The sequence below is a fragment of the Oncorhynchus mykiss genome, chromosome 20 (genome assembly GCF_057628025.1).
Source record: "Oncorhynchus mykiss isolate SJ-2025 chromosome 20, ASM5762802v1, whole genome shotgun sequence".
NCBI lineage: Eukaryota > Metazoa > Chordata > Actinopteri > Salmoniformes > Salmonidae > Oncorhynchus > Oncorhynchus mykiss.
In genome coordinates this window covers 39,760,144-39,772,724 of record NC_143041.1, presented here as the reverse complement: position 1 = coordinate 39,772,724, position 12,581 = coordinate 39,760,144, and the positions used below count along the sequence as shown (strand labels likewise).

At 38.5% G+C, this 12,581-nt stretch overlaps 2 protein-coding genes across 3 annotated transcripts in view; both read right to left on the bottom strand.

Moving 5' to 3' along the window:
* Positions 1–986: 986 nt before the first annotated feature.
* Positions 987–3,803, bottom strand: LOC110499396 (mitochondrial pyruvate carrier 1). Of its 2 annotated transcripts, XM_021576516.3 has the most exons (5): positions 3,644–3,803; positions 3,171–3,174; positions 2,855–2,951; positions 2,011–2,143; positions 987–1,527 (listed from the first exon to the last, which is right to left on the bottom strand). In XM_021576516.3, the coding sequence occupies exons 1-5, from the start codon at positions 3,712–3,714 to the stop codon at positions 1,506–1,508; spliced, it is 327 nt and encodes a 108-aa protein (XP_021432191.1). In that variant the 5' UTR covers positions 3,715–3,803; the 3' UTR covers positions 987–1,505. The 2 variants fall into 2 exon arrangements, with proteins under 2 accessions (XP_021432191.1, XP_090069187.1); XM_090213061.1 differs by having other exon boundaries at positions 3,171–3,803.
* Positions 3,804–7,459: 3,656 nt separating this feature from the next.
* LOC110499394 (ribosomal protein S6 kinase alpha-2) overlaps positions 7,460–12,581 on the bottom strand; it is a 40,233-nt gene continuing 35,111 nt past the window's right edge. Inside the window, exon 21 of the mRNA XM_021576514.3 lies at positions 7,460–12,493. Within this exon, the coding sequence (XP_021432189.2) occupies positions 12,368–12,493 (126 nt within the window). The 3' untranslated portion in view covers positions 7,460–12,367. The remainder of the gene's footprint in view (positions 12,494–12,581) is intronic.

Below are 12,581 nucleotides of genomic sequence, written 5' to 3'. Positions count from 1 at the left end.
AAAAATGTAAATATTGTACTGAGTTGAAGTTCATATGAAGAAATCAGTCAATTTAAACAAATTAATTAGCCCCCAATCTATGGGTTTCACATGACTGGGAATACAGATATGCATCTGTTTGTCACAGATAACTTTAAAAATGGATCAGAAAACCAGTCAGTATCTGGTCAGACCACCATTTGCCTCATGCAGCGCGACATCTCATTCGCAAAGAGTTGATCAGGCTGTTGACTGTGGCCGGCAGAATGTTGTCCCACTCCTCAATGGCTGTGCGAAGTTGCTGGATATTGGCGGGAACTGGAACACACTGTCGTACACGTCGATCCAGAACATCCCAAACATGCTCAATGGATGACATGTCTGGTGAATATGCAGGCCATGGAAGAATTGGGACATTTTCAGCTTCCAGGAATTGTGTACAGATCCTTAGGTTAACGTCAGCAAACCGCTCACCTACACGACGCCATACACGTTGTCTGCGGTTGTAAGGCCGGTTGGATGCCAAATTCTCTAAAACGATGTTGGAGGCGGCTTATGGTAGAGAAATGAACATTCAGTTCTCTGGCAACAGCTCTAGTGGACATTTCTGCAGTCAGCATGCCAATTGCACACTCCCTCAAAACATTGGTGGCATTTTGTGACAAAATTGCACATTTTAGAGTGGCATTTATTGTCTCCAGCACAAGGTGCACATGTGTAATGATCATGCTGTTTAATCAGCTTCTTGATATGCCACATCCGTCAGGTGGATGGATTATCTCATTCAACTCATTCATGGTTTGATGATTAGAAGTTAAATCAGGTCTGCTTGTCCAGGTTAACAATACAAATGTGTACTTTCCATTAAAAGTAACATCTTAAAGTCACTTTAAAAAAATTATAAATCATTTAGATAAACAAATGTATGGATTGGGCAGTTCATGGGCAAAGGTCTTGCACAGCTTTAGAGTTATCAGTCATTATGAAGGTAAAAGCTCATCAGCCACTTCATGGATATCAGACAGTTTATTATAAATTATGGTCAGTGTAAGAGGAAGTTTAATTAATGGTACATAGATAAGGGTTTATTCATTATGTTCAGGAATAATGTTTCCATGACAACACACCAGAGTACAACTTTTATTGCCTGTACATTCTGATAAAGATTGTGTTATTGGTATTGCTAACACATTTATTAAAATGAGGACATAAACAGTAAATATTTGTGTAATAGACCCTCTCTTTAAAAGAATCCCATCAGTAACAGGGCCTCACTAGATTCCATTCCATTTAATTAGTTTGTGCGTAAAAAACATTATGCAAAACAAATCTATTCATTGACCTTATATACCGGAAGAAACAGGGATGGTGATCGTCAACAGCAGTTTAATCTAAATTAACATGTTTTTAAGTTAAGAGTTTTACATAGGTATGCAATGAGATAAACATGGTCATACACACAAAAACCATAGGGTCAAACCATGCCGATTTCCTAATGAAACTATATATTTTGCATTTGTCCATCACTAAGAAGACTTCTTCTCCATGCTGGAAAGAAGAAAAAAAATCCATCAGAATTGCTGGAGACACATTCTGTTGAACAGCATTAAGTCTAAATGACATATGAAATTATAACTAGTGACAATGAGCTATGTGTAAACAGTATGAGAGATTGAAGTTAAGATGTTATCATGGATATGGATAAAACAAATTATGTTATGAAGTACGGTGATTCCATGTTATACATTTTCAGTTGATTTGATGGCAACTTTCAACATATTCTCGTATTCTCGTATCCTAAAAGATATATTTGGGCTTCAAGGCTGTGGCTTCATTGAAATATCAGTCTATTATACCCTAAGAAAGAACCCCAAATAATTTGTTACTAACAGGAGAAACCACCTGAGCAGTGAATAAATCACATATGTTTGGAGGTTGTTGTTGCTTTGTAACCAAAGTGGAATGCGGGTACAAACCAAAAAAGGTTTTGCATTGAAATAAGCAAATCAGTACAGAAAATTGTGAGCTTACTTGTATTTGATAAGTCGTGATCCTTGAATGAGCTGGGCGGTCTCATTGGTTAGATGGCAACCAAAGAGGAGCCAATTCCTTGGCTGAACTTTGTATGCAAACCTCATAAACAGGAGGGAATAGCAGGTCAAAGCTGCAGCGGGAAAAGAACACACAAAAACACTCAATAAATAAGGAATTAACAGCCACTTGACAGTTACATATCTTCAGGACAACCTTATCAGAAAACAACATTTTCTTGCCTCGAGTCAGACAGCAGGAAAGGATTATGAGGTTCAACGAAGAATGTTAAACTATTGGAATTCTACTTTAAGAAAGCATGAAGGGCCATTCTGACTCAAAAAGCACAAGAAAGAGGATTGATAAATATTGTACCTAACATCTGATTTGGACCATCATTCATAACAACGAGTAAGACATGAGGAATCCAATAAAATGATCAAAAGCAACCCTAAATAATTAATTGGATTCCCTATGTCTTACTCAATGGTAGGAAGAAGTTGGGTCTAAATCAGATTTTGGGTTCTATATTTACTACATTTTATGTGAATCGCATAAATAAATAAAAAAAGGGTCAATTTTGGGGCAAAACAATAAGCTTAATTTGTTCAGAGATCAAATGACATTTTAACAAAATAGTGTTGCAGGTATGCTAATCTTAGCAGTTTCTAACTACAGAAATGATTTCAGAACAATCTGTGATAGCGGGTGTCATGGCTTGCTGAAATGAAATAGAATGACGCTGGAGTTCTTCAACAAGAGTGACTATCAATCCCTGGCAGAAACGTGTCCCTAATGTTAGACATCAGCCATTGCTTAGCTATGTTTCAGTATCATGTCTCACCAAAGGTCATTCTGCCACTGATAATCTCAGGGCTTTTCTTCATGTCACTGATGGCAGCAATGGGCAGACCCCAGTTGGCCACAGGTCCCCAGAAGTGCTGGAATAGAAGTACACAACTACATTTAAGGTACAAGGAATATAAAGAGCAACAAAGTCACTGTAAGGGTCAAATGTTTTCAAGCTGCCATAGCAATTAAACAGTCTCGATAACTACCTAAGAGACAAGTATATCTGCAAATGGTCAATGGAGCCAAAATATTCTGATTTTAGTAGACAAATACTAAACTAGCCTGCACAATGAACAGAGAGTACTTACTGTGCTTATTTTGAAAGTTCCCATGAAGACACCAAGATGACAGACATAACATAAAATGAGTTTGGTTAGAGGGATATGCATATACCTTATGAAAAACAATCAACACCTCACATCCTGCCTGGGCTAACTAATAATACCCATAGGTCTCACATCACCGGTAACACATTAGCACACACAGCAGTAGGCTAGTTTGACAGCTAACAGTTAGTTAGCTTCGGTGATAGCAACAACATTCAAGCCAAACGTCCTTCAAGCAGGACACGTCGTTAGAAACATTTGCACAAACAAACGTTAACTGTAGTAACGTTACACTACCTGCAGATGTGCACACGAATTTACAAATAGCTAGCTTGATTTGTTTGATCATTAATTTAGCTAACGTTAGCTGTCTACTGTTAGCAAGCTTGCTAGTCGCTACAGTAAAATTAATCTCGTTAGCTAGCTATCTTCCAGATCTTCCAAATGTGTTTTACCTCATCAAATAGTCTCTGAACTCCTTGCTTTTAAGGTGGTCAACAGCTTTACGTGCCAAAGTACCTGCCATGACTTCGGATTGTGGTGGTTCGCAGAGGAAATTATAACTATGGGAATGTATAAACTGGGTAAATGCAGTTAAGCGTAGAGGACACCAGTGGTCACAGAGCTTCACCAAAACATAATTTTTACGACACAGTCGCAATTATTCAGTTAGGACGCCTCTCATTGGTGTTGCTATGCAATCTCACGATATCCGGCCTCATGGTGATGACCCGCCCCTACTTTCTGAGATTGTGCCACTGATCCAGAATCAGCAACTCGGCTCTATTGCTAGGTACTACACATAATGCTCAAGAATAGCTGCTGAACTGGTTACACAACAATTCTCCGAAGGAGGTGACCCTGTACTCATCACTTATTGGCTCAAACACCAACCACCTTTAAAACACGTTCAACCGGGACACAATAATGCAATACACTGACCAAAAGGTCACAATGTCATTGGATTTAGGTTCAAAGTTGGTTGAAAAAAGACAAAATCCCCTTACGTTTTCAAATCCAATCAGTTTCCCAAGTTGAATCAACTTTTTATTTTTATTTATTTTTTATTCAACCTTTATGTAACCAGGCAAGTCAGTTTTAAGGCCAGGCACTACAGGCTAATATGGATTTATTTCTTTACTCTCATCAGACTGAAAATTTACCAGTGGAAAGTATACATACATAAAATATATTATTGTATTACAAGTTTTATTTATTTTTAAATATGCAAATGCAGCCACACAACACAATATATAAAAGAAACGCCTCTGTAAAAGTCTGACTATAAGACCTAAGAACCTGTGTGTGGAATAAGTACGTCCTTTGAAGACTGGGAAAAATGAATTGGCGCACAGGGAACATGTAATTTTGAGAAAATGGCCGATAAAGAGAGGCTAATGCAATTAACATGTACTTTCCATAAATAGGACCATTTATGTCACATTAATTAAACTCTTATTCATATATCACTTCTAAACTGACAAATAAACATAAAATATACCTTTTACAAGTACATTAGCACGTTTAATACATTTGGTTCAAGCAATAGAGCATATGCTTTGAATACTGGTCTGTTTGGCAAATATGCAGTTTTGGACAAATTCTCATATCACTTTGCTCTATTTGTCACATACAAGGATTTTGTACGGCAGTTGAAATGTGAAGAACATGAATCAGCTATGCCTGACCCATATGTAAGGCCCTCTGAGTTGTTGCTGGTGACGATTTACTTTCTTGACTGTGTCATGGGACCTGCGCCTACACTTCCACATTCAATTGAAGCAGCATCAGCTCTCACAACTCCTCTCTGATTGCTTGTGTCACCAAAGTGCTGTTAATCCACAATTTGTTCATCACATTTGTTATAGCAGTGGCTCCACAAAGACAGTTTTGGGGCATCTGACATTCATTTGCATTCTGGGTTCCTCCGTCATACATTCTTTTGAGGACGTTATCATCATATATATCATCATCATCATATACAGCTACCATTTTCTGTGCACCCACTCAATTAAAAAATGTATGGCCTCTAAGGTTTTTGTGACAGAGTGGATCTTTACCATTTTCTATGGGTCGCTGGTACCAGCACCAATGCACAAACCTTTCCCGTAGTTGGAAGTGAATCCTCTCTTGTGCCATCGAAGGATACATTAATGTCTATGATGACATCCTCATCCTCCTTCAGCATCTCTGCTATGTCTGGGTCTATATCTGTGTATGCTCTTCTAATTATCTTTGCAGTACTCTCCATTGACTGAAGCCCTCTCTGCATCTCTGAAACTAAAGTGGGGGGAAAAGTACTTATTATGTCTGTCGACATTACAGACATAACTGCAATACTAAATATTAGCATATCAGCATGTATTTACTTTACGTAAAGCTAATTTCTCACTAACCACATTAGGCTACAGCCCTATGACACTGTAGGCCTATGTGACAATCTTATTGTATAGTTATGTTTTCCTATCACTCTTTTTTATTAGCTTTGAATACATATGCTGGAGCAAGGAAATACATATTATTTATACACAGCAAGTCACCTGGCAATAATGGGCTTCTCTCCCTTTTAATTTACCTGTCATTCTCCTATCATGTCTCTGATATGAGCTGAGATAAGGAAGGAATCGCTATGACTTTGCTTATTTTCTTTACAGCTGCATAACCAAGTCCAAATTCGTGGGCTAGAAGAACCATCCTCACATTTATATCAAATGCCACATCTCCCCTGGAGCACTCCTGCAGCCGGGAGGAAGTGTAAACACTCCTAAATGCATCACGATCACCTTCACAGTCTGCACATTCTATCATGACCGAATTACAGAATCAATGGTTGGTGAAGTCTATGGTGATTTTCAGTCCAGTGTTTAGACACTTAGGGCAAATCAAATCATGTACAAGTTGGTTTATTTAAGACGTGGAATAAAAGCCACTGTTGGCTGGCTGCTGTCTGGTTGGTCGCTGCTAGTTGGCATCTTCATCTCAACTAATTTGCGTCTCAACGCGCTGCTGCGGGCTACCTCCTTTTCCTCATCGACCTGTACTGTCACTGCCCCGATCGGCGGATCAGGCACATTGTTTCTTTCATTCACTGCTTTTCTCGCATTGGCTAACTGAGATCGCCTATTTTTATTCACATACTGTAGTTATATTCTTCGAGATTTACTAATTGTGTCTCTCTTTACGTTGATTCTTCGCGGGAGATATTTTAAAACAAGGAAGAGCTGCGCGGCACGTGACGCATTTTAACCAATCAAGTTGCCGGAAAGTGCCTTTAAATGCCAATCGGATGTCAGGAAATTACTAATCTTTTAGCACGAAGCACTACGTCAACAAAGGATATAGCCATGTATGGACTAGCTAACGACATGCTCCGGAAAACATGCTTTTGGATGATATATGATTCAACATGGAGAGATTTAAAAATAGCGGTTGAAGTTCTACATGAAACATGCTATCAAGAACGACATTAATGCTAGGTGTAGTTGACGGAGTTGGAATAAAATTATACCAATAAAGTATTTATTTATTTTATGCTAAATATCCCCAAATCAGAAAATTGACAGGTGGAAGCAAAATCAAAAATGTTGCCTGTGGTGCCTGGCCTTAGAAAAAAAAATCTTATTTACAATGACGTAATCACACTCTTATGTTTTGGTTGAAACGACGTGGAAACAATGTTGATTCAACCTATTTTTACCCAGTGAAAGAATGCTGCTTTGCCCTGATTAGAGATTTTAAACCTGAGCCACAGGCTGGGACATTAAATTGTCAGGGCAGGTCCTGAGAGATTTGGGCTTGTGAAGAGTATAATTACAATGACTCTACCACAGACTCGACCTCAGTTTAGAAAGTAATCTGTCCTCCACTGTCCCTCTCACTGTCCCAAAAACGAGTAATTCAATCAGTGGTAGCCAGGAGAAGTAGCACAGCACTACCGATTTCCCCCCATTGTTCTTTTTTGTTACTGTGAAACAGGTTCAACCAGGTTTCTAGCGAAGGTAAACCAAAATTGCATTCAATTAGGCCTAGCTTGAAAAAAAATCTGCATACTATTATTATATTAAGTAATATAATATACATTTAGCAGACACTTTTATCCAAAGCAACTTACAGTAGTGTATGCATATATTTTTTTGTATGGGTAGCCCCAGGGGAAGTCACCCTTGCATTGCCAATACCCTGCCACACAGGACCAGAAGTTGTCCACAAACTGATAAGGGTCACTGTGTGTATGCCTGTGACTATCATCACAAAATATCAACATAACAGAGTTTCTTTCCCACTTGATTTATTTGTAAAGTTTTGGCATGCACTGCCAATACAAGGAACATAGTTAAGTAACCTATACAGTATGTACAGTCCTACTAGCACGAGTTTCACAATGTTACTTTTTAGCTACTTACTTTACAGGGGTTTTCAGACAATAGTGTGTCCTCACTTGAGGGCTTAGTGACTGAACAACACAGAACAGGAGACTCTTTGAATAAATATCTTCTCAGAAGAACCTTCAGTATGCAGATCTATATAAAAGCCACAGCAGCACAAGGCGAGTCATTGATCAAGGTTATCTATTGTGTGATTCGATGATTCTAATATTGTATTTTAGTAGTTATTCAATTAAGCTTTGTGAAAGCAGAAATTGTCAAGGCTCAGTGTTCATTAGGCTGTAATGCTTTTTACATGTTGTACTGTCAAATTTATGAAAATATTCTAGAAATTATGAAAATGTTCTAAAGGTAAGTGTGTGGAATTTATCCTGTGGAACCTGTTTTGTCAGATTATCCCGTATTCTTAATATTATGGAGCAACTAAAGCTCCATTGTGTACTTAAGTTGAATGATAAACCATTCCCGAATCTTGTGTACTTTCAACCTGTAATTCTATAATATGTCATTGTGTTGGTCCACTGAAAACACTGTTGGGATTTCTGGTGTTTGTTTCACACAGCTTCTTTACGACTTGATTTGCAACTAAATCATAAACATAAAGGCATCCAAGGTGGCATTCTACTGTACAGTTGAAGTCGGAAGTTTACATACACCTTAGGCAAATACATTTAAACTCAGTTGTTCACAATTCCTGATATTTAATAAGAGTCAAAATTCCCTGTCTTAGGTCAGTTAGGATCACCACTTTATTTTTAATAATGTGAAATGTCAGAATAATAGTGAGAATGAGTTATTTCAGCTTTTATTTCTTTCATCACATTCCCAGTGGGTCAGAAGTTCACATTCACTCAATTCGTAATTGGTAGCATTGCCTTTCAATTCATTAACTTGGGTCAAACGTTTCGGGTGCCTTCCACAAGCATCCCACAATAAGTTGGGGGAATTTTGGCCCATTCCTTCTGACAGAGCTGGTGTAACTGAGTCAGGTTTGTAAGGCCTCCTTGCTCGCACACGCTTTTTCAGTTCTGCCCACAAATTTTCTATAGGATTGAGGTCAGGGCTTTGTGATGGACACTCCAATACCTTGACTTTGTTGTCCTTAAGCCATTTTGACACAACTTTGGAAGTATCCCCCTTTTTCCTCCAAACATAACGATGGTCATTATGGCCAAACAGTTCTATTTTTCTCTAGGAGACAGAACGTGTCTCCTTCCCGAGCGGTATGATGGCTGCGTGATCCCTTAGTGTTTATACTTGCATACCATTGTTTGTACAGATAAACGTGGTACCTTCAAGCGTTTGGAAATTGCTCCCAAGGATGAACCAGACTTGTGGAGGTCTACAATGTTTTTTCTGAGGTCTTGGCTGATTTCTTTTGCTTTTCTCATGATGTCAAGCAGAGGCACTGAGTTTGAAGGTAGGCCTTGAATACATCCACAGGCACACCTCAAATTGACTCAAACTATGTCAATTAGCCTATCAGAAGCTTCTAAAGCCATGACAGCATTATCTGGAATTTTCCATGATGCTGTTTAAAGGCACAGTCAACTTTGTGTATGTAAACTTCTGACCCACTGGAATTGTGATACAGTGAATTATAAGTGAAATAATCTGTCTAAACAATTGTTGGGAAAATTACTTGTGTCATGCACAAAGTAGATGTCCTAACCGACTTGCCAAATCTATAGTTTGTTAACAAGAAATGTGTGGAGTGGTTGAAATACGAGTTTTAATGACTCCAACCTAAGTGTATGTAAACTTCTGACTTCAACTGTATGTGTTTTATGCTGTGTTTAACATATGAACACTAAATCAATCCACTCATATTGGTTCCATAATGTTTTAAGATTAATCTTTGTTGATATATAATGCTAATAAATGCATACCAATGTATCTGCTACTAAAACAAATACGTCCCTCTAAAAGTAATTTACCTAGTGCACTCCAGATCACATAGTGCACTCCAGATCAGGTAAAAACACTTAAATCTGTCATGTATTAAAAAAATAAAACATACTGACATAAACATACATTAATACACAAACATAATGGACAATGTAGAAACAATAAATACATTTGTTTGATACAATAACTTAAGTCACATTTACACAAGAAATATAACAATTGAAATTGGGTCTGTTTCAGTACCCCTCCCCAAAACAAAAGTAGAATATTATGTTAGAAATTGCCAAAACTATCAAAAGAATCCAACATAATGCGCACTAGATTTTATAAAGAAAATAATATTGAACTGTAAGCTACAGAAAATAAATATTGTACACTACAGTATGTCTAACCTTATGAACCAACCTGAAAGTTATAGATTGATGCAGACCAGTAGAGGCTGCTGAAGGGAGGGCTGCTGATAGTAATGGCTGGAATGGAGTCAATGGAATGGTATCAAATATGGTTTCCATACCCTTCCATTGACATAATTCCAGACATTATTATGAGCCGTCCTCCTTCAGCAGCCTCTACTGATGCAGACATACAGTGCATTCGGAAGTTATCAGACCCCTTGACTTTTTTCACATTTTGTTAAGTTACAGCCTTATTCTAAAATTGATTACATTGTTTTCCCTCTTCATCAATCTAGACACAATACCCTATAATGACAAAGCAAAAACAGGTTAAGAAATGTTTGCTAATTTATTAAAATGAAAAAAACAACAAAAAAACAGAAATATAACATTTACATAAGTATTCAGACCCTTTAGTCAGTACTTTGTTGAAGCACCTTTGGCAGCGATTACAGCCTAGAGTCTTCTTGGGTACGACGCTACAAGCTTGGCACGTCTGTATTTGGGAAGTTTTCCCATTCTTCTCGGCAGATTCTCTTAAGCTCGGTCAGGTTGGATGGGGAATGTCGCTGCACAGCTATTTTCAGGTCTCTCCAGAGATGTTAGATTGGGTTCAAGTCCGGGATCTGACTGGGCCACTCAATGACATTTAGAGACTTGTCCCGAAGCCATTCCTGTATTGTCTTGGCTGTTTGCTTGGGGTCGTTGTCCTGTTGGATGGTGAACCTTTGTGCTCTGGAGCAGGTTTTCTTCAAGAATCTCTCTGTACTTTGCTCTGTTCATCTTCGCCTCGATCCTGACTAGTCTCCCAGTCCCTGAAAAACATACCCACAGCATAATGCTGCCACCACCATGCTTCACCATAGGGATGGTGCCAGGTTTCCTCCACACGTGACGCATGGCATTCAGGCCAAAAAGTTCAATCTTGGTTTCATCAAACCGGAGAATCTTGTTTCTCATGGTCTGAGAGTCCTTTAAGTGCCTTTTGGCAAACACCAAGCATGCTGTCATGTGCCTATTACTGAATAGTGGCTTCTGTCTGGCCACTCTACCATACAGGCCTGATTAGTGGAGTGCTGCAGAGATGGTTGTCCTTCTGTACGATTCTCCCATCTCCACAGAGGAACTCTAAAGCTCTATCAGGGTGACCATCGGGTTCTTGGTCACTTCCCTGACCAAGGCCCTTCTCCCCCGATTGCTCAGTTTGGCTGGGTGGCCAGCTCTAGGAAAAGTCTTGGTGGTTCCAAACTTCTTCCATTTAAGAATGATGGAAGCCACTGCACTCTTGGGGACCTTTAATGCTGCAGATATTTTTTGGTACCCTTCCATAGATCTGTGCCTTGACACAATCCTGTCTCGATCATCTCCCTCATGACTTGGTTTTTGCTCTAACATGCACTGTCAACTGTGGGACCTTATGTAGAAAGGTGTGTGCCTTTCCAAATCATGTCATATCAATTGAATTTACCACCAGTGGACTCCAATCAAGTTGAAGAAACATCAAGGATGATCAATGGGAACAGGATGCACCTGAGCTCAATTTTGAGTCTCATAGCAAATGGTCTGAATACTTATGTAACTAAGGTATTTCCATTTTTTTTTTATTGTACATTTGCAAAAATATATATGTTTTTGCTATTCATTATTGGGCATTGTGTGTAGATTGATGAGGATGTTTAATTTATTTAATCCATTTTAGATAAGGCTGTAACGTAACAAAATCTGGAAAAAGTCAAGGGTCTGAATACTTTCTGAATGCACTGTTTACTCCTTGTACTCATTCAGCTATTTCAGTTTATTTTAATGTCTATACTAACTGTGGATTTCTGGAATGCTACAAAATGTACCAACATATCCTTAGCAGCTGTAATTTAACTTTTAGACTATGGACAATGTGTCAGCAAAGTAACATTCCAACATGCTTATTTTCAGACACAGGGAAAAATACAGATGCTGTCGATAAAATCTCGTAAAATTTGTATCGTGTAGTTATGAACTACAAGCTGTTCTAGACTTTTCTGTTACAGCGATTATGACAGTGTCAACTCAACGTTGCATAAGGTGACTTGGTCTCCTAGACAATATCATTCTAAACATACTCTACATAATACACAGGTGTCAATTCACAAACAAACAGTTTCAGATGCCACCTAAATGAAAAGGCAAATATGAATGAATAAAATATATTAATGTTACATTTCTTCAATACAAATGATACATTTAAGAAGATTTGAACAGAATTCTGCTTGGTCTTCGAAGCCACCATTTGTTTGTTTTGAGTGCATCTAAAATCTGTAAAGATTCCTGTCTTAGTGCAACAATGTGATGCATCTTCTCTACCATTTATTTTTTTCTTGTTACAAGTGGCTCCTCCTTGTTCCCACTACTGTAGACTTCCTGGTTCTTTGGACGGGCACTTAAACCAGTGTCTGATGAAAGTCATTGCACCTTGACCCATTTTCAAGCTGTCCCTGAATCATCTATGAGGGTGCTATAAACAAGTGGATGTGAGTCTCTTCATTCCTCTTCTCTGGGCCAAACTTGAACACTGCACAGGCTCCAGCTTTGGGGCCAGAGGCGATCGATTCAACGCCAAGTATGTTGCAGCCATTGCTCCCTAGGGAGACAGAAAACACTTAAAGTTATTCTATTCTAAAACTGCATAATTAAAGGGGGCATAGCAAGTACAGTAAGTGAAACGTTGA

Coding starts and splice junctions, on each gene's coding strand:
- LOC110499396 (XM_090213061.1), bottom strand. CDS start 3,251: ATGCATATCCCTCTAACCAAACTCATTTTATGTTATGTCTGTCATCTT. Junction 2,952..3,170: donor GAACTTTCAAAATAAGCACA/GTAAGTACTCTC, acceptor CTTCTATTCCAG/CACTTCTGGGGACCTGTGGC. Junction 1,528..2,010: donor TCACGACTTATCAAATACAA/GTAAGCTCACAA, acceptor TCTTCTTTCCAG/CATGGAGAAGAAGTCTTCTT.